Below are 26176 nucleotides of genomic sequence, written 5' to 3'. Positions count from 1 at the left end.
AATTATCACCCTTTCAGAGTAACTTCTGTTCCTGGTGACATGATGGAATAAACAGAGACGGAAAAAAATGTAAAAATACGAAGGATAAGAGATCTATGAGCAGTAAGCAGCAGCATAGATTTATAGAGAACAAATCACATCAGACAAACCCGATTACTTTCTCTGATTGAATTTACAAAATTAGTGAAGAGAATGCCACGAACATAATATATCTGGACTTCAGCAAAGCCTTTCATATGCTGCCTCGTAAAATGTTACTTGAAAAATGAACCAGTATTGGCTTGAATATGAATGCAGCCACCTGGGTTAAAAAAAAAACAAAACAAAAAACAACATGAAAGGTGAGAAAGGGAATGCTAAGCAAAACCAGACAGTGGCAGGGTCACACCTGGCTTTGCTCTGATGGCTGCTGGTGATGTGTAAAATAAGAAAAGAGGTGCAAGGCTCAGGGAAAGGGGGAATTACAGAGAGAGGTTTAATTTAGGAGGTGACTATTTTCCACGCTGATATATGGAATTAGCGTGCCAGCAGCGAAACGGAGGCGTTTGGCTACCGACTTTATTGGCTGCCTATTAAAAAAAAATAACATAACCAAGCAGCTAAAGGGTAAGCACAGGGCAAGGGCTGCCCTGCTAGCAGGTAACTGGTCCGTCACGGCTCCAACGGCGGCACCAAGCACTGCGTAGATCGACGGAGAAGCGAGGAAGACCCTGACAGCCCCGCAGCCCGGCGTCAGGGGCGGGTCTGCCGCCGGCGGGAGGGGTTGGCCCGGCCGTGAGGCCGCTGCGCCGCCGGATCGGCGGCGCAGCGGCCTCACGGCCGGGCCAACCCCGCCGCCGCCGCCGCCAGACCCGCCCCTCAGGCGGGGCGGGCGGGGAGGAAGTGGCCCGGGGAGGCCGGAAGCGCCGTTGAGGAGGGGCTGGCGGAGCGGGGCGCTGGCCGGTGAGTGGGGTCGGGGTGAGGCCCGACGGAGGGCGGCGGGTCCGTGAGGGTCGGGCTTCCCGGTGGGGCCGGGGGTTTGTCCGGCAGAAGCACCGGCTTCTCCTCCTCAGGAGGAGGCGGTATGGCCGGGTCCCTGAGGGCGCTCAGACTAAGGGAGGCGGCCTGCGGCAGCAGGTGCTTCACCGGGATGGGGGGTGCGGGTGTTTCTGAGCGCGGGAGGTGGTGGGGAGAGAAATCCCACGTCTGCAAGGCACGGGTGGGGAGGGGGAGGTCGTGAGGTGAGGGGTTTGGCCAGGACGTTGCTGTTGGCTCCCCGACAGCCCTGGAGGTGGAAAGGGTGGGATTTTTTGGCAGTAGGAGTTGGGGCTCGGTCTCATACACCCTGTTCTAAGGAGCACGGGGTCCTGCGCGCCTTGTTTTGTTGTTGAAGTGATGCGGGCTTGCAAACTACCTGTTTTACCATATGTTTTACTCTCAGCTTTGCTGCTTGTCTACTTTTTGGAAGACTCGATCTGTTTGCTGAGCAGGCTAACCCTTCTTCTGTGGCTTACCGACACCAGGTAGCGAACTAGTTGCAGGCTCTCACACCCTTAAGATATGTAATAGAGCATGTTGCTTCAACGCGAAAGATGCAGCCTTAAGGCCTTTCCAGACACAGAGCTCTTGACCCAACTGCTGCAGTAGCAAGATCTCTGCTACCATGGTTAGAAGAGGGATTTAAGTCTTGCAAAAGGAAGGAGTGAGCGTTAGCCCGAGAAGCGGCAGTTGTCCTGCATTGGGTTCTCCCAGGGAACTCCAGAGTAAGTGTGTAACTTGGTTAATGTTACAAAGGCTATAGCATACTGTAGTCTGGTGATGTGTTGGTAGCGGCATTTATGTCTGGTGCTAATTGTTTGTTGTCATTTTTAATAGGCATCGCCAATGGATGAACTGGTGCATGACTTGGCCTCAGCCTTAGAGCAGACTTCAGAACAAAACAAGCTGGATGAGCTATGGGAAGAGATGGCCCTAAGCCCACGGCAGCAGCGGCGTCAGCTTCGCAAGAGACGGGGTCGTAAACGACGCTCAGACTTCACGCATCAGGCAGAGCATGCCTGCTGCTACAGTGAGGCCTCAGAGTCAAGCTTGGACGAAGCTGTCAAGGATTGCCGTGAGGTGCTGACAGCCAATTTCAGTGACTCTGATGACATGGCAGGGGTCAAACGACACCCAGCTCTCAGTGCCACCCTGAGGAGCAAGCAACACTCGTGGCATGAGTCAGACTCCTTTACAGAGAATGCGCCCTGTCGACCACTCAGGCGCCGACGGAAAGTCAAACGTGTGACATCAGAGGTGGCTGCCAGTCTCCAGCAAAAGCTCAGGGTGTCAGAGTGGAACTATGAGAGGGGCTGCAGGTTCAAGTCAGCCAAGAAACAGCGTCTTTCACGCTGGAAAGAAAATGCCCCTTGGACATCATCCAATCATGGCCTTTGTGAATCAGGAGAGAATAGGCCCTTCCTCAGCAAAGGGGGAAGGAAGGAGCGGATGGAGTGTGAAGCTGATGAACAGAAACAGGGCTCAGATGAAAACATGTCAGAATGGTGAGATCTCAGTTTCTTCCCTGTGCTAGTCAGATGGCTGCCTTGCTTGCAGCTGCTTGTAAATCCTGTGCCTTGCTTTTAGAAGTTCTTATCAAAACTATTCAGTGCTGTTCTCTTTTTGAAGAGGAGAAGTATCTCAGCTACTTCTAAACTGTAGATTTTTTCCAAGTCTTTCCTGTCAATGCCGTACTGATGACCCAAAACACTTCCTTGAAAAGCTGGCAAGCTGATGTGTTTCTGGCTCCTGTTACACAAGGAGCCCTCTGAAATGTCTGTGGCCCTGCAGCTACAAAGTGGCATGCTTGTGGCCTGAGGCTCGGAGAGTAAATCCACCGTTGGCACTCGTGTTGCATGATTGATATGAACTGATCTCAGTTTCTTGTTTTCAGAATTTACCATAAGTAGTAATAGAGAACAGACAGATCTCCCATCGTGACCGTTAGCCCTCTGTGCAGGTACTGTGTGAACCTCAGTCAAAATATCTTGTTTGCAGTTCTGCATCTCTGCTCTGGATCTGGAATAAGGTCCTGAAGGGCTAGCTATGGGGAAAATGTAGCGAGATGATAAAGAAGTTGGGGGAAACTGAATGAATACTTACAGGATAAGCCTGGGCAAACAGTGGCGTCTGGCATGTCTTCGTGTCCAGTTTTAGAGAACTTTGATGAATTTGTGGCAGAACCTCATACAAGAGAAGAAAATGGGAACTGTAAATGTTATGGTCTGAATTTGTTTGTGGGTCACTCTTGGGAAGTTTTCCCCTTGAGTGTGACATTTGTTCTCTCTGTAGAAGGTTTGGGGTTATAAAACTGCTTCTGTACGAAGAGATTTTTCAGATTAGAAAAGAAACAACTGCTGAGAATCAAATGGAGGAGATTTCTTAATGAATGGTATACAGAAAGTGAATAGGGCTGCTTATTTGCTAATTACCATTGTGTAAGAAGCAGGAGACATTGAGGAAACATTTAAAACAAAAAAAAAGTATTATTTCTCGTGAAACACAAGGTTTGGAACTCTGCTGTGGGACATTTTGGAGGTCAAAAATTTAAATATGTTCAAAAGGGGGATGTGGAGCATAGATTTATCAGGGGCTGTTAAGCATTACAGCCCAGATGGAAGATCCAGCTCAGGAAGTGCTTAAACTGCTGACTGCTAGAAGCCGGAGGAATATACAGAGGAAACAGTATTTGTCATGTTCTCATATTCTTTCCTCAAGCATCCACTGTAATAGGCACTATCAGAGAGAGGACAGTGGACTTGGAAAGTATAATTGTTTGATGCAGTATAATTGTGCATATGTTAAGGTTCATTTAAGTGTTCTGACTGTCTAGCTCCTGCAGTTTGTCAGAGTGGACAGGTGGCACTTGGTTATTGAGGGCTTTGTGGATAATAGCTGGAAGTGCAAACTTCTCAATGGTATTTTCTGGGAGACTGTGAAAAGCATAGGTTGTAATACTGTCCTGATCCAGGGGACCACTATTCCATTTTTGCTGAATCAGTGTGGTTTGTATGTAACTCTTATAGGGTGGAAGTAGCAAAAAGTGGTCATTTTTTTTCTTTAAAAAGTGGCTATTGTTTGCTTAAAAAGTGGGTGCAAAGTGCACCTTTTCAAGAGACTGGTGGATGCCTTTTTGCTATGATCTCTTAAAAGCACTTTTATCTTTTCAGAGTTATTTGCTGATAGTCCAGGAAAGGGAATGTGCTGAGTAGCCCCTGAACAGTTGCATGTCAGTGGTGATGGACTGAGAGACCCTTACTTGATGTGGCAGTGATGGACAGTGTTCCTTGAGGTTTTTTTCCCACCAGTCAGAGTCTGTTCCATCATGTCAAACTTGAACTTAAACCAGCAGGCTTTCATCCAGCCTTTATTTGTGCCAGCCTTTGAAAGAGTAAATAAACAGTGTTGCCTGGGCTGTTACTTGAGGACCATGCTGGAAGATCGCTTTGTTCTGTCTCAGTTGTCCCTTGCTCTCAAACTAATTATTGTGCCAGTGTCTGCATCAAATGACATTTACCATCTGCTGCCAAATCCTTGGGATTCTCTTTGGAAATCCAGGGGTTGGAATATTTGACCTCTCCAACACCACATGTGTGATCTGTGCTGACTCACTAGGGAGGGTCAGAGTTGGAGAGAGAAATACATACAGCCCTCCTCACTGCAGAGTATCCCTCACGGCAGTGAAGGATCATGCTTTGGTCTCTGCTGCTCTAAATATAGCACTTTGCTGCTAGCAGCAGAGTGAAACTGGCTGTGCTTACCTCACTCTCACTCTGCTCTAGCTGTTTTTTCTGGTACCATAAGAGAAGTACTTTGCACAGATGTATAACAAGGGCATATTCTGAGGAAGGGAGAAGAAAATTGGATGTCTAGGAGAGGGAATGGTATGGTTGTCATCACAAGCTGATGGGAGGGAAAGTGACTGATACAGCTTATGGGACTTGGAAGCAGTCTGTGGTGATCTGGTGATTTACGAAACACTTCGATACTGAATTGATTCCACTACTGTTCATTCCTCTAGCTGTGGGGAGTGTCACAAAACTAACACGTTTTTAGGCAAACTAAGTTGTATATTCAGAACTGATTTTTTTTTTCCATTTTCTTTTTTCTCCATTCCACTGACATTTGCTTTTCTTTGTTATATAGGAATGAATTTCTGTAAATGCTAAAATATCCAGTATTTTCTCTAGTTTCTAGAAGGCTGCTTATCCTAAATCAGATCAAAAACTTACTGTATTCAGTAGATGAACTCCCATTCACTGAGAAAGCTTTGGATATGGATCCTTAATGAGGAGGTAGTTTTTATAGTTTGCTTGTGGGACTGCACCCAGTCTTTTCCTGGCGGAAGATGTGCTGCAGTATTGTGATTCAAAGCGTGTGTGAAATTAAATATCTGAAATTGTTTGCCAAACGTGGCAAGAGATGAACACAAATTGAGAGAAGGAAGGATGTGCAGGAACATGATGAGGGAATGATGATGGTTCGAAATTAGGTAATGTCATGACTCAAAGCCAGATATGTAAATCATTGTGGAAACAACAGAGGAAGCAAGTGGTCTTAGTTTAAGTAGCTGTTTGTATATTTGTACAAAGGTGACAGTTAACTGCTAAGACTGTTAGAAGTAACATGCCCTTCTTTCCCTTAATGCTTTGAGATTCCCTGCAGCCATAATAAAGCAAAGGCAAATTATATATTGAGTGCTGAAGTCCTTTCTCTTGTTGGTCTAAGCTGAGTACTCCCGGAATGGTCTGGGTTTGGCTTGAGGGCAGAACAAACCATAGCACAAGAGCTGTCTGAAAAATCACTTTGAATGATGTGCTTACTAGTGAGAGATGTGCAGTTTGTCTAGTTTGCTCTCACGTGCCTTAACTCTTAACGTGACTTTTTCAAACTGGGGATTGTACTGACCCACCAATGCTGTGTGACTTCACTGGCTTGATGCTGCTGTATTTGTTGTGGTTTAACACGGATAAGCAGCTCAGCCCCACGCAGCTGCCCTCTCACTCCCAGTGGGATGAGGGAGAGAATCGGAAGAGTAAAAGTGAGAAAACTTGTGGGTTGAGATAAACTTGGTTTAATAGGTAAAGCAAAAGCTATGCGCACAAGCAAAGCAAAATAAAGAATTCATTCGCTCCTTACCATCGGCAGGCAGGTGTTTAGCCACTTCTGGGAGAGCAGGGCTCCATCATGCATGACAGTTACTTGGGAAGACAAACGCCATCACTCCAAATGTTTTCCCTTCCTCCTTCTTTCCCCAGCTTTTATTGCTGAGCATGACGTCATATGGTGTGGGATATCCCTCTGGTCAGTTGGGGTCAGCTGTCCTGGCTGTGTCCCCTCCCAGCTTCTTGTGCACCCCCAGCCTCCTCGCTGGCAGGGCAGTGTGAGAAACAGAGATGGCCTTGGCACTGTTTAAGCACTGTTCAGGAATAACTAAACCATCAGTGTGTTATCAATACTGGTTTGGTCACAAATCCCAAACATAGCACCATAAAGCTACCATGAGAAAAATTTAACTCTGTCCCAGCCAAAACCAGTACAGTATTCTGGCCTGGGAGTGTAACCAGTGCTCATCCTGAGTGTGCAGTACAGTGACTTTACCCTTTGGAAGGGAGCTGTTTCGATGACAGCCTGCAGTGGCAGTCAGGAGCCTAGCTAAGCTGATGAATTGGAGGCCAGTCTCTCCGTAAAGAAAAAAATTCCTCTCTCTTGGAAGGCAAGTGACAAAGACAGAGTGTTCAGCTTCCCCTCCTTCTCCAGCCCAGCCTGACCTTCTGCAGCCCCTCGGTGCCTCTTGTTTTCTTATTTTTATAGAAAATCAATATCCCTCCTGACACAAACAGTAGCTCAGGCGAAAGAATAAATGGGGGAAACCTGAGATCTCTGTCCATCACCTCTCACTTTAACTCCCCCAAACTATTTAATTATAAGCATGCTTTGCTCCAGGTGTTTGTGACAGTGAAATTGCTAAATGAGGACCATTTTAACCAAAGATTGGGTGATCAATAACACTCTATAGCAGTAGCTTGTCGGATCAATAGCATTCATTATTTCATGGTTAAGGTAAGTAGCCTCCTTTGCAAGTGGAGGTCATTAATCAGTGCTTACTGGACCTGCAGAAAGGCTTGCATAGGAGTCTAGTCTGTGTTCAGCCCTGAAGTGTAAAAGGGGTGGTGAACAGGGTAAGACCTGTGAAAGTTTGTTCCAGTAAAGCCCTGGCAGTAATGCGTGTCTGTAAGGAACTAAAGAGCTCTCAGTACAACAGGATGCTTAAAGTACTGTTAATATGATCTGGAATCTTGACTTAATGCTTTTTCCTTTCTCAGGCACCTTTCCTCTGAGGATGCTAAAACCCTTATGAAGCAGTCACTCAATCCTCGCATCTGCTGCTTGTGAGGACTATTAATCCAGGCTTTCAAAAGGGAAAGCAGACACGCTAAGAGATTTGCCCAGGGTCATACAGTGAGTTGGTAGGAGAGCTAGGAGTGAAACTAATGACTCATGGTTCTCAGTCCTTGGCCTTAATTGCTATGGTGTATGTGTGGGAGGGTGAATGGATGGCCAAACTTTGTAATGGATTGATTTGGAATTTGATATTAACTTAGATACTGAAATGTGGGAATGATGTACAGACTGTTCATCCTTTAAGTTTAAATGGCCTTTATACAATGATGAAGATGCAGAGTTTGTAGATATCCAGCATGATGATTTGGCTACACTTTAGAGTGCATTTCCTAAGAGCAATAATATGCTCACAAAATGGGGTTTTATTATGTGCCTGCAATTCTTTAGGGTGATGCATCTTGTGATCCCTCATCCTTCAGCCTTTTGAATCGAGGAGTTTCCAGTTGATACTGGTGTCTAGTATTATCCAATTTCCCTGTAAAAGAGGGACCCAGAGAGGCTTTCTAAGAGCACACCCTGATCAGATTGATTCTAGTGCTGAGTTATACCTGACGTTCACATCTAAGGCCTTAGTGCTAAGGGGGTGGGCAGTAAGTAGTTTCTGCTTGTTCTGATATCTCTCAGCTAAATCAGAGGAAGTATTGCCTGAAGTGTCCAAGGATTGATTTAATATCAGCATTAAAGCCATCGGATGCTTGGGACTGACCTGAGCATGTACTTCTGCTACAAATATTCATCCAGCTTTACAGTCAATTAACAGCTTTCTACACATTAATTTCTAGTTTAATTCTTTGGTTCAAGAATTAAGTCTCCTGTAACTGCTTCAGCAAATGCAAAGCATGCTGTAACGAGGTTGCATTCAGCAGCAGCACGTCATGCTGTGCTAAGGTATTTAGCTGAAGACTTGTGAACATACCAGCTGCTCTTCCCTCCAAATAAAAGTTGCTATAGATTGAAGGGGGGTTTATGTACCTGTATAACATTGTTGAGAAAAAGGGATTTGAAGTAGAAAACTTGAGAGGGTTTTCAGTATCTGTTAAGTGACCCAAGGACAGAGTTTTTAACTGCACTTAATTTCCTAGTGAGTATTCCAGACAATGTCATAGTTAGGTTATTAACTCTAGTACCCGAGGCAAATGCCATTGTATTAATTACTTTTTGATAACTTAGAACTAGAGTAGATACAGGATTCTACTCTTTTTCAAGTGATGCAGCGTTGCTAGGCTTTAACAGAAAGCAATTATGTCCTGTGCTAGAGCCAGCCATGTGTCTGAAATGCAATTTCTGTGAGATGTGTAAAGCATTTTGGGCTCAGAGAAGCTAGTAAAATGTAATAAAGTGGTTTTTGTTTTGTACCTGCTGTAATTGTAACAATGGGGTTTTTTTGTTTGTTTTTGTTCCAGTGAAACCAGCAGCGTATGCAGCAGCAGTGATACCGGTCTGTTTACCAATGATGAGGGCCGCCAAGGTAACAACTGTCCTGTGATATTCCTCATGTGTTGCTGGGGAATTTCTCTTACTTTCTTTAAAAATACAGAGAAAGATCTATGTTTGAAGAGGGGACAGAGAGGGAAATATGGGAGAAAGGCCAGTGGCTGGGAGGGGCTAGAAGTTAATAAATGAGCTGAGGGCTACAAAGGTGTGATTTTGATAACGGTGTACTCTTCCTGCTGAAATACTTTGTATGTCAGATCCATAACATTTGAAATATAAGAAGCTATTATTATGGAAAGGCATGGAAATACAAGAGGAGTTTTTGAGCTCTCCATGATGAAAGAGCAGAGCTCATGATTTGTTTCTATAGGTGTTTTAATTGTTGTCTACGTACCATTAGTGCCTGAATCTGTTAGTTGTTTTCTCTATGGGCAGGAAGAAATGATGTGGAAAAAAAATCCATTAGTACTGACAAGTCGCCTAACGGACTGTGCTAAGAAGACAATAGTAATATGTGATAGGTTTTATTTCTTTAAATACACGTTCCTCCCTTGCTCTTGTGTGCATTGGTTAAGCCTAGTATTTTCAATGTCTGCTGTAGAAATGGTTTCTTAGGAAGGATTGAGTGTGGAGTGTAATCTGGTTTTATTTATCAGTGACAGCACAGTGTCCAGTTTATGGGGGATGTGGCAGAAGTAAGTGTGAAAGAGGTTGTAGCAGGCACATAGGCACTCAGGACTATTATATTTGGAGCAGGTGGAATGTGACCCTAGAGACCTGTAATTCTGTGCAGCTTCTGCTGGTGTGCACTCTGATTCTGTCACATTTCATAAGCTAAGATTTGGATGAGATCTCTTCTGGGAATATATGAGTGATAAAGGAAGTAGTACCAGTAACTCAGTAGGAAATGCTGCTTCCACTAGCTTGTTACTGACCCAAGTATCTGTGGGTGAGGCAACACAATGATAGCAAATATGCTTACGTGTTTTCTGATGATATGCTAGGCTGTAGGGCCGATCTGTTGTGATCTTAGGTGGTTATAATACTTTCCCTAAGACTAGGGATTTCAAATATCAGCTTTGACCTTCGCTGAAAAATAACTGTTTCCAGCCTCCCATCCTTAAAAAGCAACAGAAAAGTCAAATCTTTTGTCCTCTCTTTTTACCGTTGACTGTTCTGGGGGAGCTGAAATTAGTGAGCACTTGCATATCAGATGACAAAGCAGGGTGGTGACTGAAGTGTTGAATTTTTACTTCATCACCTGAGGCAAGATTGATGTAGTGTATATATAAGTGTATATATACACTTGTCTATATGGTTGCCCTATATACTTGCCCTGGTTTTATACCCTGTTTTAGGCATTAACTTTTGGCTGCTACTAGAAGTAGGATACCCAGTATACAAGAGCATGTAGAACATACTACTTAAATAAATTAATAAAGTCCAATTACAGCTTTCCCTGTCTAGATACTAGAAGAGATTTGACATCCTAGTCATCAGGCCTCTGTCTGTTCAAACAGTTTGTACTATAATAGCTTTCTGTCCAAGACGTTTTAGCTTACAGTTATGTTAAAAAGGGTTAAAAAAATGTTGTTGTACTTTCAGGTTAAATAAGAAACATCTCCCTTTCCTTTTTTTTTTTTTTTTTATTTAGACAATTTCCAGTCATAAAATAAATAATTAACAACAGCTCTCCAGTGAGATGGAGAGAGCACAAAACTTTTTTTTTTTTTTTTTTTTTTTGTCACAGATCATCATCTTAGAAATAGTTTTCTAGTATAATTCTAAACTGAATAATGGGAAATTTAAGATAGCAGTGTACTTAAATTTAATGTAGGTTTTTCCCCCTCCTTCTTTTGAGGTTATGTCATGTAATATTTGTGCTGTTGCTAATTAAATAGGTTGTCTTTGCAAGTCCAGCTACCAGTGCACTTCTGTGAGCAGAGAATGGTCCTAGTTTATAACTTGATTGTAACTTTTTTTTGTTAAATGCATTGGGATCTCTCATGGTGAAAGTTACTGTGGTATTAGCATATGGTCCTGATTGTTAAAGTTTGTCTTGTGAAAGTAGTCATTTGAAATACTACAGTGCACTATGCTTGTGGATCCAAAACTGTAGCGATATTTTTGCACAAGTTATGATCACTTAGAAGAACAATCCACCATTACTTAGTTTTAATTTACTATAAAGTAGGTAGGGATATTTATATTTTAAAATACATTTGTCACAAGCATGCTAGGTCAACTGACATATCACAGAAATAAAAAGCAATGTTAGAGCTTTGGGATGAAGTGTTACGGCTATCCTACCTGTTGGTGATTGGAGTTGGTTTTGGGTGTTGTTTCTTCTGTTATATGCAAGATTGCAGCATTCTTACTAGGAAGAGTGTGTTTCTTTTTCTTGTATTCTTTTTTTTTTCTTTTTGTCTGGCAAGATGTGTGGGTAGGCATAATGGACTTCAGTCAGGAATAAGGTAACTTGGTGAGGAAAGGAGAGTAAATGGGGATGCTTGAGTTGAGACTTAATGGTAGGCAAATGAGAGTTTTCCCTAAGTCAGGTGTGTTAGTTTTTTAAGGCAAGGTGAAGTACCTTGCAATTACATGGGACTGTTTGTTAGTTGGGCTACTGAAGAGCTAAGCGTGTCATGTTCTTTGCCCTCTTCCTGCTTTTTTTTCTTACGCTGCTCACATGCTACTGCTCTCAGGGGATTTCTGGCCAGGCAGATTTACCATGAATGGTGTCTGATGCAGTTCAGTTTTAGACTGCAGCTACATTAATTACAGTGACCCTGCTTTATGGAGACTTTGGTCATGACTTCTGTTGCTGCTGCTCTAGTTTTGCAGAGGGTTTGTAGTTCTGACATTCTAACAAATTTTGATTGAGACAGACTCACAGCGTGGTTAGTACTTACACTCAGAGTGACCATTTCTAAGTTGTGTGTTTTCTTCTTAGCTGCTGTCTTAGGAGACTAGGGATCTTTCTCATCAGTGAGTATGCTCCTTTTGCTTACTCTGTGAGCCTGGTCTTCTCCTGTTGTGAAGTCTCTCCTGTGACAGCCTATAACGTGTGCCAAATGATTGGCCTCTACCTCTGTCACAGTAATTACTTCAGAGAAAGAGTTGTGCATAAAACATCACACAACATTGAACTAAGGTTGATGAGATGCAGTCGCAACAGAGTGCTAAAGCTGCCCTAGGCAGGTCTATAAAGAGGGCTTTGTTCTATAGGGAAATTCTGTAGACTGATGAGTTGGATAGTTTAAAGCATTTAGTGAGGCCCCATAGTTACTGCAGATCATTGAAACAGAATACAAATATAAGGCTCTTCAGGAAGGAATTCCTAATGAGACTTCAGCTGTTTCACATCCAGAAAAACCTACCTGTACTATTTTGTGGGACTGTCACAGGGCACATTGATGTTACTTGTGGCTAACTCCATCCTATTTCTTTAGGAGATGATGAGCAAAGTGATTGGTTTTATGAAGGAGAATGTGTTCCAGGATTCACTGTCCCCAACCTTCTTCCCAAGTGGGGAGCTGACCACCGATCTGAAGTGGAGAGGATTGACTCAGGCCTGGACAAGCTCTCAGATTCCACGTTCCTTTTGCCCTCGCGGCCAGCACAGAGAGGTGAGGTCCATAAGGAATGCCATGTGTTTTAGAACTTCTGATGTGGTGGCAAGAGTAGATTCTGTTCATAGGTGCTGCTATTTAAAATTATATTGGTGATCTGCTTTTTTTAATGATCCGATTAAAAATAGCTGCACTATGGGAGAGGATACTAAAATACTCATCCCAGCTGCCCACATTCTTGAGTCTTCTTTTTTTCTAAATAGGAATTTTATTTGATTTGTGAATAAATTGGCATATCTACCTCTTGCAGATTGAGAAGCAAGAGAGAGAGGATCTGATTTGACCACTGAACTAACTGTTTTTCCTGGTGGTTTTGTCAGGAAGAATCTTCTGTATTTGTTGCTCAGTTTTTCTGGGTTTGTTTTTCAGGATTTCATGCTCGCCTGAATCGCCTTCCAGGAGCTGCTGCCCGTTGTCTCCGAAAAGGTCGGAGGAGGCTTGTTGGCAAGGTATTCCCTTTTGCAGGATAATAATTTTGTATTTCCAATGCTGCTCAGTCCTGAAGTACTATTCTAAAATGTCATGTGAATTGTTTTCTGCAGAAAGGGGCCCTGTGCATTTTTTGTTTTGTTTATTGTTTGATTTGTTTAACTGCTTTGACTGTCAGAAGCTGATTGAGTGACTAAGTGGATTTTAGGGCAGGTTTGGAGTGGCAAAGACAGTTGATCAGTGCTAAAAGCAGTATGAAAGGAGGTCTGAAGATGAATGACAGGGAATTTAAATATCAAGAAGATTTAGACAGAATGTAGGGGAAAATGATGATGGCATGAGACTTGTGCATGCTCATAATCTGAGACTACAAGGGCAGAGAGATGACTCAAAGGTTAAGCAAGGCCAAATTTTAGATGGGGAAGCAGACTGATATGAATGGCAGCAAAGGAAGGTGGTTTTAGCAGTTGCATTTTTAGTGGGGAGACAGAAGAATAAAAGGGTATATGCAATAATGCAGACAGAGTTACCCAGACCCATTGACTAGGTTTATTATATGTAGGGCAAACAACGAACAAGATGTTAGTCCTGTTTCTAAAGGAATAAGCAACACTTTGCAGATGCCTGTCTGAAAGAGGGAGGGATACACCTGGTCAGGTCTGGAGCTTGGAGTGTTGAGTGCTGCTGTCTGTTGTAAAAGGTATTTCTGAGAAGGAAGGTGTTGGCTGTGTTTGGCTTTACTTTTATGGGGATGTGCTCTGTGCTTTTGAAAATATTGGCATATATTCTGAGCTGACTGGCTTTAGAGAGTCTGTTAGCAAGGTGTGTTAGTGGGGCCTGGATTCTAGAGGAGTGCGACTTCTTCCTTCTGTTCAGTCACACTTGCAAGATCCTTGTTTGCCCCTTCTTTCTTCCACTCACCTTGTTTAGTTGTAACCGGCGTTTAAAATATGAATCCTCAGCTGGCAAGAGACTGGCTTTGGGTAGGGTTCCTCAGGCCACCTGCAAGTGGCTGGGCCTGTTGGCAGCACCTCTAATGATCCAAATGAGAAGGATAATATTTACTTGTTTAATTCATCTTCATCACCTTAAAGGGATCTTTGTCATTTGCAGCGGAGGTCACTGCTCCCCCTTCCCCATCTCTCTCTAAATTGTAATCATAAATAATGAGTTTCATTCAGAGCTCCCCGCCAGCAAGCTGCTAATTACCAAAAGTACGGCTTGTAATTTACACAGTAATAAACCGTAAATTTAAACATTACGGCACTTTAAGTTAATAATTTTCCTGCTGTAACAAATAGCCCATCTTTTACCCCTGCTGCTACAACTCCCCCCAAACTTTGAGTGTGTTTTGCCTATGTACCTGGCACAAACTGTGAAGAATCTTACCTGTGAAAGCCTTTTACCTTGATCTTCAGACCCTTACTGCAAAGTGTATTTCTTTCTTGGAGGTAGTTGCTATGCAGATGTGAACAGCTGGTGCTTCAGGCTGTGTGTGTACGTGTATGCCAGCATCAAGCACCTACACAGGGCAGTGTCTCACAGGGAGAAATGTGCTCCCAGAGCAAGTCCTTTCTCCTAGGATCTACCTTTTCTTTAGCTGCTAGAGGTCCTGCTGCTGAAATGCTGCTTTCAGAAAGGGCAAAAGCTTCATGCATACTCCTTTCTTCATTCACCTGTGCTTGGTGAATCACCATTGTTGGTGGGACAGTGTGATGTCCTGTCTCTCAGCCTGTTTCTGGCCCAGCTGACCGCAGCAACCTGGAAATAAGCACTTCTCACCCATTTCCCTTGTCCTTAAGTGCATCCTTGTGCTGCATACTTTGTACAGGTTCAGTCCTTGGTGTGCCCCTGCGCAAGCAGATATTGTCACTAAAATAATAAAAAACAAGCCCCACAAATAAAACTAATTATTTTCTGCCATTCTAATTAGTTAAATCGGCTCAGTTGAGGTGCTAAAAGGAGAGGGTGAATATGTTTAGCTGAGAGTGGGCTGGGAAGGAAAGGATGTGGCCCAGGGGAGTAAGATCTGTTCTTACTGGCAGCAGCAAACTATTATGTCTGCTCACTGTGTGAGAATCTGCAACCTTTTACCTGTCTTTGTGTTTCAGGAGACCTCCATGAGCACTCTGGGCACCGAGAGGCTAGGTCATGTTGTTAGTGATCTGCGCCAGAAAGAGTAAGGCCCTTACCAGCTGTTGTGTAGAACTTTGGGAGGGGAGGAAGAACTATAGGGTCCTCTGCCCTCCTGGGACTGAAGGGAATGAAGAGCTGGGTGGTAACTTAAGCATGCAGTGACTTGTGGAATGGGAGACAGTCCTCTACTGGTGGCTCCTCTGTTTTCTTATTTGCAATTGCTGACTTCCCCCTTTTGTTTATAAGGCTGCCCCAGTGTGTGGACGCTGCTCAAATGCCCTTTTGGTTACAGTCAGCTTTTTCTTTCCCCCTCCCTTATAATGTGCCATTGCAATAACTGCAGATCTTCTGCATAGTGTAAGACGGCTGAGCCCTATATGTTAGTTATTAAAAAGCTTCTGTGTGGAGTCACGCTATGGGCGCATACCCAGACTGCAGAAACGATGCTGACAAGGCAGCTGCGAAAATGCTTTCTCTTTTTTTGGTGTTCTGTCTCCTTCCCCAATTAGTGTGTTTAAATTGTAGTCAGCACTGGAAATAGTCATGGTGTGTATCCTTTGGCATCACTCTAATGCTATTCTTGTTGGGCAATGGATAGGTAAGGGTGGCACCTCTTGACTGAAGTGCAGTGGGTCCAGCCTTCACTAGCTGTGGGTATCCAGTTTTCTTCCTTGGATCTGAAATTCGTTGTTCTTAATATGAGTCCTGCTGATGTTTAATCTTTCTCCTTCTCCCTCCATCTTTGTTTTTCCCTTCTCTCCTTACCCCCAAACCTTCTTTCCCCCTCTCCGCCCCCATTTTCACTCCTTCCTTGGCATTGCTCCCACCTGTCCTTCCGACTCTGCCTCCTTCCAGTTTTTGGTTACCATCCATGGGGAAGAGAGATCGCAACCAGGTAAGCTGACTCTGCTCTATGTTTTTTATTTTCTTGGTTTCCTTCTCTCTAGAAAGAACAAAGTGCCGGCTTCTGATTTCCCACACACTGTGGCCTGTGCACATGAGGTAAGGCGGCCTGTCCCTTCTCATTTTGGTAACTGGTGTCTTCTGGGCTTTGAACACAACCCATGGCTTTGGCATTATATTGTCTATTTAAATGGAATAGCTCAGGATCTCCTTTTGTTTATCTCCCTGTTTCAGGTTAGTGCAGGCCGCCTTCTCTGACAGCGAGTGGGAGGGAAAATGCCTCTTGGCAGGAGGAACTTTGGCCTCTCAAAATTCCATAAGAATTGGAACATTTTTCTCTTTTTAAATGCTTTGTTTTGTCTTGTTCGGCTCAGGCTTCTACCTGATAGTCTCATCAACAGAGAAGAGAAAAAAAATGGTGAGCTGATTGTAGTTAAATAGCAGCTGTAACAGGAAAATGTAAGAAGTGATAAGCAAGAGAAACAGGCATTCTTTTAACTGCAACTCTCATGTATGCACTTTTATATTCTTCAGTAAGTCTTTCATAGCTTCAGTGTTAGGAGGCTTTTTTACTTAAGATATAAGTTCTTGATAGCAGAAAGCAAAAAGGATCTTCCATTTCAGCAGTCGTGTTGTAACAGTGTTCCTAGCCACACACACTCCCTTCTATTCCTTTGCAAGTTGGTTTTTGGTTGGTAAGCAGTAGGATTGAAATCTGGTTTACCCTTCAGGTGACTAAAAATACATATATGGCAAGAAATAATTTTCAGGCCTTTATGCAATTTTGTATTTTCTGTTAATGAGAACATTTCACATACCATTTTTACATTGCTAAAGATAAGAATCATAACTACATAAGCTTTAAAATGACCAAAATAAATTACTTTTGTTTTTCTTAGGTGAACTTGAATCAGCTACAGAGGGTTACTGGTGATTTTCCCCTACTGTGCAGCTGCAGTGTTACTTCACTGACAGTAAACTAACAGTCAGGCTTAAGGAGGAGTGCCCTGATAGCAGCGGCTTTGTGGTGCATAGTGCCTCTTCTTTCTCAGAAAGGTTGAAGGCAAAGGCTTAGTACTGAGTTCTAGAGTTGCAGATAGCTTTTATGATGAGTCCTGCTACAGCTGTGGATTATTCATTTGTCCTTATTTGAAAATGCATCAGTAATCCTAGGAATACAAGAAAAGTGTTCTGGAGATTGGTGTAGCACTTTGCAAAGCAGATGCAAATGAATTTCCTGCTTGTGGTGTGAATTATAAATAAAGAGGAGATGCTGAATGGAAGTGTAATGCAGGTACCCCAGAGAAACTACCAGTCTAAACCTTTTATTTGCATACTGAGCAAAGTTTGCTCCATGCATTGATTGACTAGATTATTCCATTTCTGTCCTGACCTTTAAAAAAAAAAAAAAAAAAAAAAAAAATCTTAAGAGTTGCATCTTCTACAACAAGCTGTCTTGCACAGGTTTGATGCCTTTAAGATTTGTTTAGTGTATGTCTAGCAAAGGATCTAAGATTAGCCTGACCACGCAGCGTTTCAGAAATTTGTTTTAAGCAGTTTGCAAAGAAAGCTTGTGAGGTGGGTTGGGAGTGGGAGGAGCAGCTTACTTGCTGTAGAATGAATTGGGAGCTCATTGTGAACTGAACCTGGTGGGCCTGAGTCTTCTAGAGGTCTGCTTCGGTGATACATATGACCATAGGGAGTACTGGAACTGCTCTGTGGGAAGTTCTTTGTTTGCACCATTCATAACAGTGACTTTTCTCTCTACAATGTGAAGGTAGACAAGGGGCTTCCTGAAAGGGAGGCAGACTTTTTGCTCATGGCATGCAGCAGTAGAGCTCTTTGAGTATGCTCTTAGTCAACCAGCATTTGTAATAATGCGAGTTGAAAGAAGAGTGTGCTTATAAGGCTGTCTGTTGTGAGAGGACAATTATGAGATTTGCTGTTGCACCCCGTGCTAGCCTTTTGTCTGAAGTGAGAGTCAGTTCTCACCTAGTCTCACCCCTTGATGTGTTGGAAAGGTCTCCTTATACTATATGAACAACTATAGGGAATAGATCTGAGCAGCTGTATCTGGAGACTATTTCTTTTAACGCTTTGCTTAAATAAAATCTCTTGACTTTCCAGTTCAATCCGTTATCTCCTCTGTACTCTCTGGATGTGCTTGCTGATGCTTCCCACCGAAGATGCTCACCAGCACACTGCACTGCCAGGTAACTCCCTTGCTCTGCTCTGTTGGGGTTGTCTCACTTCCCTCCCATGGTTATATTCAGTAGTGTTATGTGGTCTGAACAATACTCATGGACCTGGAAGTTAACACACTTTTCCCTAGGAGGCCTGTGTTCAAACTTAGTATAAAACATACTGATGCAGATTATTTGAGAGTCTCAATACACTAAGTGCTTAGAGTATATGAAACAGTGTATGACAGACAGGCAGAACATACCGTGCTTTTAGAAATAAATGTGATCTGTTCTGGATTGTGCAGTGAGTTGCTGCACGTCTGTTGTATAGGTACAAATGGGCATAGTATTGTTGCCCACTATTAAAATCAGAACAACATGAGAGGGAAAGTGCTGACAAGCTCGTGTGGGTGACATGCTGAGGCATTTTGGTATCCCGGGTGCCTAAAATAGACCCTCTGAACAGATTCAGAACTCACCTGAGGTGACCTCTAATGGCTTGATATCTCTCTCTATTGCTATAGCCGAAATTTAGATCTGGTCTGGCCAAATGTTGAGGTATATTTGAGTCTGCATAGTTGGGGTTAATATGCTATTCAGGCACCTTCTGCTGACTAATCCTAAATTAAATTTGAGTGTTGGCCTTGGAGGTGATTCCTGTTCTTGTGCTGGAGGTGACTATCTAAAGGTAAGGTGCCCTTGAGCTCTTTCCCCGTGCAAGGAGACAAAGCCTTGATTGGGACACAATTCTACTTATGTGCTTGTATGAAGGACCAAATCTGAAAGAAACGTCTGGACTTTCAGCTTCATGGTTTTCTTTCCCTTGTTAATTAGCAAATAGAGCATGAAAAATGTACTGAGGTTATATGTGTCTGAATGAAAGCTTGGCACCGACCCAGCAAAGCCTCTCCTCCCACTGGCTTCTGCAGGGAATTTTGTGATGTCGCACCATGACCTCATGCTGCTGTAGCCAGCATGTTAAAGCTGGAAAGGGGGAGGGAGGAAGAAATCAGCTCTTAAACATTCAACTGGATGAGAACAAAAAGAATTCAGAAGATTGTGCATCAGCAAATTGGTTCCTTTCTGTGCTTTTGCCCCAGTCTGGGGATGTTTTTTGCCCATGAAGCAAGAAGATTGATTGGTCTCTTCATTTACAGCTAAGATAACCTTTCTTGTGCATTGAGGGTTTTATGTAGTGCTCTACAGAAGTTTGTCTTCCAGAAGGGAGAGCTAGACAAATCCTGATCATAAATTCAAACAGGGCAAAGTCTCTACCTTTATGATGTTCAGTGAAGGCCCTTTCCAAAGCTACTGGTTATGGCAAGGGATTTCTAAACCTGGAGGGATCATGTTTGCTTGGTTTTGCTGAATATGTAGTCTAGTTAACCAATGAATATATGCTTGGTTCCTTCCTCTAATGAACAGATGACTGGTATCCTGACAAACATAATCCCCAATGAATTGTTACTGAATGTTGGCAGAGAAGTTGTCCCATCCCAGAGGCGGCTGTGTTTTTAAGTGCCTGTAGTTTGAGAAAGGAGTTCCTATTTTGGTGTGAAATGTGCTCAAGAATCTCTGTAGGAGAAAGAAATATGGAAAGAATGAATGTGTTATGTGTCCCAATGTATGTGGCAAGGATTGAACTCTTCAGTGCAAGGTGCTTGTTTTATGTAAAGATGCTGCCAAGGGCACAGAAGGAAATCGTTTCTTCACAAAATGTTTTCTTGACAATAGTTATTCTTCAGGTGCTTCAAGAACTAAGCCTATTAGTAGTCCATTTTCTTACAGGATGTTCAGATGATTCCTGTAAGCACTGTTTAGCCATTGTCCCAGTTAATATCTTCCTCTTTTGCCATGGATGGAGTCAATTCCAGTAGTTTGTGCTTTAGTAAGCTCCTAACAGCTTGTGCCTCATGCTGGAGAAACTCAGAAATTTGTCAGAATGGGGTGTGTGTGTGTGAAGCTAATCCCCTGAGAATGATATGAAATGTACTAGAGAAGAAACTGTCTTGATGTTGTGGACATCCAATTTCTTCAACCTGATACCCACTGTGCCATGCAAAATTACCTCTGTCTGTTTAGTTTCTGCTATCACGAATTTGTCCAGTGGAGTATAGTTACCAGGTGGATTCTTTTCTCTCCCATGGAAATATTTTCTTTGTCTCAGTTGTGGATTTTGGTGCAGTTCATCTGGAAATGCAGTTCATCTGGAAGACTGGTAACCCACTGCTTCGCTTAAGCAGAGCTGAAGGCCAGAATACTGAGCACAGTTGGGGGTGTTCAAGGAAGACTTTTCAGTGTCGAGGAGGTTCTATGTAGACGGTTCCTTGGGAAGTCTTATTTGAAAGGCTGTATAAATTGTACACTACCAAGATTACCTTTCTTGCTTTATGTCTGTGATGAGAAGAGATTTCATTCAAAGTGTATGCACAGCACTGGGAATTTCACACCCATCATTAGAAGCAGTTTTGTGTGTGTGGTGACTGTTATCATTAGTGGTATAATTTTATTTTGTGAAGTGAGGAGAGTTCCTGCTTTCTTGCAGTCCTCCCGAGGGACGGCTGGTGTATTAATTTGCTGTATTGCCTCCTGGCTGTTCCCAGGCTGTTTTTCCTCTTCATCATGGAATTTTTAATGGCCCTGCTGCCTCTCGGGAGGCATGCAAGGAAGAGTACCTCAGGGATCTCTTCCTTTTTTCACATGCCTATAATTACTCTCCTTTAAGAGCACAAAGCGTTTGCTAATCATGTCTTGTCTGTTAAGGTTTTGGCTTGACGATGCAGGCTGTTAAAAGCAAGCAAGCAGAGACCTGCATGGACAGCCCAAGTGATCCTTCCCCTCTTTTGCCTCTGCCCATTTGCCTTTCTGGGAGAAAAGAGTGGTCTGAACAGAATTTTCTTCTTGAACTCCTTCTACTTAAGAGGATTCTGTACAGGCTCAAGTGGAATATCTTATTAGATTTTGGTTATTCAGTGGCTCTATCAGTGAGAAGATTTTATAGGTTGTTGGTTGGTGGAATGTTATTCCCTTGAGGCAGGGTAAGAGTTTCAGAAGGGCCTAGAGCCAATGTTCCCTTCAATTTGAGTTGGAATAGCAGGTAGAATAAGAGAGGAAGGTAGAAGATAAATTGTCCCTAATGCCATTTATTGTTTGCCTAGCCATGAAAATAGGGTTATGGGTGAAAAACTCAATTAAATGTTCCCACTGGAGGTCATAGGAAAAGTGGACCTCAGATGGCAAGTAGATGTTGAAGGTGGAGATTTGAAGAATTATGTTAGAGAGACCTCTGAACAGTACAGATGAAGCTAAGAAAATAGCTTTGCATGTACTCTCAGTTAATATTAACTGTAAACCTAGAGTTCAATTGGGTTTAGAAGCGAGTCTCTCATCTTGCCTGGAACATGGGATAAAGATCTAAAGGGGTGAGTAATCATCTTCTAGTAAACTCCCAGTTGCTCCATACCCTGGATTTGGTGGTGCTGTTAGAGCGAAAAGGCTTGAATGTCTCTAATTCTAGTTCTGGCTCTGTAAATATGCTCATCAAAGTAAACCTTGCTCTTTCTCTTTTGTATCTGTGCAGAGATCCTGACATTTCTGCCTCTTACCCAAGTATGTGGAAGTATAGGGATTGCCCACAATGTCAAGCCTTTCCTGAGGAAACTGAAGGAGTGAACGGATGTTCACAATTCCATGCTGTCCCGCTTGGCCAGGGCAGTATCCAGTTCATTCCGCACAACATATCCGCACATCTTCATCTTCCTGGAATTGTCTTTATGTAAAAATGTCTGCTGTCAACTGCTTTAGGGATCTTTCTCCCTATTTTTTTTAAAACTTTTTCCATTTAGCTGGATCACTTTCATGTCTTCCTTTGCTAAAGCCTGGCTAATATTGCAGTTGGGGATATAACTGAATTCTTCTGACAGGCATGCAACGAACAGCAGCTATCAACCTACTGTCACATGCAATTGTCTAATGCTCCCACTTTGGTGAATCCTAATTCTCTGGAGTGAAAAATAAATTCCCCTTAGCTTCAGAATTTTGTTTACTTGCTATTCCTTTTTTTCCTATGAAGCATGTTGCCATTATGAAATCTGTGTACTCAGCAGGTCTAGCAAATATTAGGGCTCTTTCTGGCACAGATATCATGTGATTCAGTATGAAAATAGAGAACGCAATATATGGGATCACATCATCTCTGCGTAGAATGCTTGCCTGGAAAACTAGAAGAAAATGTGTTCACTTGCATTTGCCACACACAGACTTTTAGGAATGGAATTGCCACGTCATTGGAATGCTTACTTGAGGAACACACTGCTGCTGCTGCATGAAGACCTATGAGATTCGGATGATTTAAGAAGTGAGTTGACATGTTGGTGATTTTGGAATTTGAAAATGTGCTCTAGAAGCTCTCTCATGAGGCTCTGCAGGGCAGAGGAGACTGCTATGCATAGGAAATATCTGCAGTGTGACATGATAGCAAGAACCACTTGCATGCATGGGAGCTTTGCGTGCAGATTGGATGAACAACTTGTATTAATTTACACCTGTTTTGTGTGGATCAGACTTGGGTGCCCAGCTGGCTCTATAGTCAAAGAGGAGGAATAACTCTGCTTTTACTATTAATTTTGTGAAGCCGCCATCAACAGCCTCAGGTAACACTTCAGGGCTTAGAGAGAGAGCCTTTTATTTGGCCTGTGTTTGCTGGGAATATAGCATCACAACAGCAACAGCTGGGTTGTGTGGCGTTTTAGTAGCAGTATCCTTATTAGAAGGCTGTCTCTGTTGAACATTTACTTTAACACGAGGATAATAGCATCCCTTGTTTGTATGACAGTAGATTAATGGCTGCCTCTCACTCCATAATCCAAGTGCTTTGCTTCCTCCAAGGATAGGCTTAGAATAAAGATTGTCAGCAGAGAAGCTGGATGATATGAGATTACAGCGAGAGGCATACACCCCCAAGTGTGTGATGTGCCTTCTGCCTCCAAGGCGGCCACAGACTGTCACAGTTAGCTTTGTAGAGTCTTCTCAGAGACCTCCGTTGTGAGATTGAGGTGTTTTTTACCCCAAATTTTGAGAGAGTGGACATCACAGGATAGACTTTTCACAGATGACGAGGGTTTCAGGGGCCTGATGCTGTTCAGGTTCTTTGTGGGCTGGTGTCTGCTTGTGCTCTGTATTGTCTGCCACAGATTGTACTGCCAATCATAATTTTCTGTGGAAACCCTGTGGCAGATGTAAAATAGTGGCAAGCTCCTGTGACCCTGTAGTCCAGCATGTGGTCACCTCAAACTGCAGGAGTGAGATAGGTGTCCTGTTTATGCAATTACAATTCATTAAAAAAAAATATATAAATAAAGTCATGGAATAAATATGTGGAAAAGAAAAGAAAGGAAGCTTTACTTCTGACACATTAGAGACAGCAATGAATCTCAGCTTTCTACATAGCAAAGCCCGCTTTTTCTCTGGTGTGACCTGCATGCAGAATCAGGTACCTTAAGTACTATGTTAAGAACAAGAGACAAATCCATATTTCCTGGATAATTCCTTTAGCTTGTGATTAAAAAAAAATAATCATCACTGTCAGAAAGACACTATAGACTTTTTGTCATATAAAACCATCTTTTCTATATGTATGTAATTTCTCATTCACTAACTCCTGGTAGTGAGAGGCTGCAGTGCGAGCTGGATATATTGCAGCCATCAGCGTAGCTGCACTTTGGACCCTGCTTTGTTTCTCCAGGTGTGTTCTGCTTTTTCTTTTCCCAGGTTAGAATTTCAGTCCTCTCTAGACTGTAAACTAAGCTTTCACATTAGTCTCTGGTCACCTAGCAGATCCAACTGTGACTGAGCACTGTGACTTTGGTTTTCTCTTATGATCAACCAGCAATAGTCCAAAAGTAACCAGGCGATTATTTTCTCATTACTGTTTGTGCAACATTGAAGAAAGTATAGAAGCCTAGCAGAAGAGATTGAAAGCCAGTAAGGACAGAGTAAGTACCATTCTAGTTTCTCAGTTTAGGCCCAGATCTTTCATCCTACAAAGCTCTGTGCCTCAGACTTCTTCGCAGAGGGGCTTGTGACAATGCAAGAATGTACATTTTCTGTCAGTGTTTCCTCTCCGCCCACTTCTATTCTACATCGGAGTCATTTTTAAACTGTTCAGAAGAGTTGTTAAAATTCAGCTTTGGCAGAAAAACTAATTCATGGTTGCAGCCTGTCGGTGAGACTTTCACAATTTATAGTTCAGCCTGTCCACTGCAATGTTGTGTGCTGTGCATACCCATGATCTGACTTTCCTGGAGGTGGTGTTTCTAGGAGTCTGCTGTTCTGAACTAGGATTCACCAATTCTATTCTTTTACTGATGTAGCACCTGTATGTGAGCTAGTGATTAGAAATTAAGGTTGAAAAGTGTGGTATCTACCAAAAAATGCATATTTTATAAATTATACATCAGACACCCTTTCTGTCCGTGTCTTAATGAGGACTATCATCCCTGCATGCATTCTTCTGCTCCTCTCTCTCCCAAGGTACCTACCACCTGGAGATTCCCTGTATGCAGATTTATGGTGCCCGTAAAGCGCACCAGCCACTTGAAACTGACACTTTTACCACCAGGTCAGTCAGAGCCAGTGAGTAATCAATAGGTTCCTGATTTACGAACTGAAGTGTGGGTGATCAATATGGGATAAACCTGAATGAAATACATGTTACAGAGACAATTTATGACCTCTGAGCCTTTGTGTGTTAGAGGCAGGGCTGCTAGATGCAGTGTCCTTGCTATTAGTCTCTAGCTGGAGTATGATTTGCCTTTACTTTCACTACAGGAAGGGATTCTGAGATTCTCATATTCTGCTTCCATTTTTCCTTTTTTTTTTTTTTTACCCCCTGTGTAATCGTGAGGTAAGGTTAGATGTGGTTTGAACATGGAGCTGAGAGCCAGGAGCTCTTATTCGAAATCTACCTGTAACATTTGTGAACTGGGAAAAGTTGCATAAAGTCTCCTGGAAATGATAGTGCATACTTCTTCCCTAGTCCATAGTGATCCTCCACCAAGGATCAGCTGGCTAATGTTGGTGTAAGTTCATAAAATTAAAAAGGGAACCTTATTATTATTGTGTGATAAAATGAGTTGGATTATTATATATAATTATGTAGTCATCTAGTTAGTAATCTAATACTGTATCACTGATGCAAAATAAAAAAACCTGAAGTTCCACTTGATGGAGGCTATCTTTTCCTTGGGCCTAGATGTTTCAGAATATATGGTAGAACTGTGCTAAAATACTATATAGCCACTATGACAATCATGTACAAAAGCAGTTTTTAGCATATGTGAAGTCACTTAGAGGTTAGTCACTTATGTGTACAAACACAAGATTTGAATATGCAGTCTATAGGTGTGCTAGTATTTTTGAAAGCCTTTACTTCATGATTTCAGGAGACTTCTGTGTCTGATTATACTAATATGTGTTCCCAGATTTGAAAAATTGGCTGTCAGTGAAACTTAGCACAATTTTAAAATTTTTGAAACTATTCCTTAATGTCAGATTTAGATGACAGATCTTGTAGACTTCTTGTAGAACTTTTGAATTTTAGTTGAGAAGACAGAATGGTAGATATTTCTTTCTTATTTTGTGGTTGCGCATTTGTTACAGGTAAGTAGGTAGACTCAGCAGCATTCAAACAATTTATAGTTTTGGCTGGTATAGGAATTTTTCGTGCTCCCTACACTGTTCCGTATAGCCACAACAGCACACTGGTTTTGCATCTAAAATTGTATATATTATAAATATGCTGCCTTTTTTTTTAATAGATTTTGACATGGAAATATGAAGCCATGAACTCTTCCTTTTGTTATCTGTAAAAGATTTCTGTACTTGATAAATGTGTTTGTTAAACTTTCAGTTTTATTTTTAATCAAAATAATAAGCTTTAAAGACACAGAAGCTTTTCATCACTTAATTGTCAAAATTTATATGGTTCCAATCTTTACACCATGCAAGCACCTCACAATCTTTAATGGGCTTTATTTG

General features: G+C 42.5%; 1 protein-coding gene across 14 annotated transcripts in view; it reads left to right on the top strand.

Moving 5' to 3' along the window:
* Nucleotides 1-814: 814 nt before the first annotated feature.
* GPATCH2L (G-patch domain containing 2 like) overlaps nt 815-26176 on the top strand; it is a 42290-nt gene continuing 16928 nt past the window's right edge. For 2 of the 14 annotated variants that reach the window (XM_082318128.1, XM_082318120.1), the window contains exons 1-7: nt 815-942; nt 1855-2522; nt 8826-8890; nt 12309-12485; nt 12858-12937; nt 15029-15096; nt 16001-16055. In XM_082318128.1, the coding sequence (XP_082174254.1) occupies nt 1864-2522; nt 8826-8890; nt 12309-12485; nt 12858-12937; nt 15029-15096; nt 16001-16055 (1104 nt within the window). In that variant the 5' untranslated portion in view covers nt 815-942; nt 1855-1863. Of the gene's footprint in view, nt 943-1420; nt 1743-1854; nt 2523-8825; nt 8891-12308; nt 12486-12857; nt 12938-13537; nt 13560-15028; nt 15097-15908; nt 15949-16000; nt 16056-16190; nt 16292-18083; nt 18170-22398; nt 22497-23908; nt 23926-26176 lie in introns of those variants that run through there. The other 12 variants (XM_082318130.1, XM_082318129.1, XM_082318119.1 and 9 more) reach the window with 12 other exon arrangements.

This window comes from Platalea leucorodia (assembly GCF_965183815.1).
Source record: "Platalea leucorodia genome assembly, chromosome: 7".
Taxonomy (NCBI): domain Eukaryota; kingdom Metazoa; phylum Chordata; class Aves; order Pelecaniformes; family Threskiornithidae; genus Platalea; species Platalea leucorodia.
The sequence above is the reverse complement of the archived record's forward strand: the minus strand, read 5'-3'. Positions and strand labels throughout refer to the sequence as shown.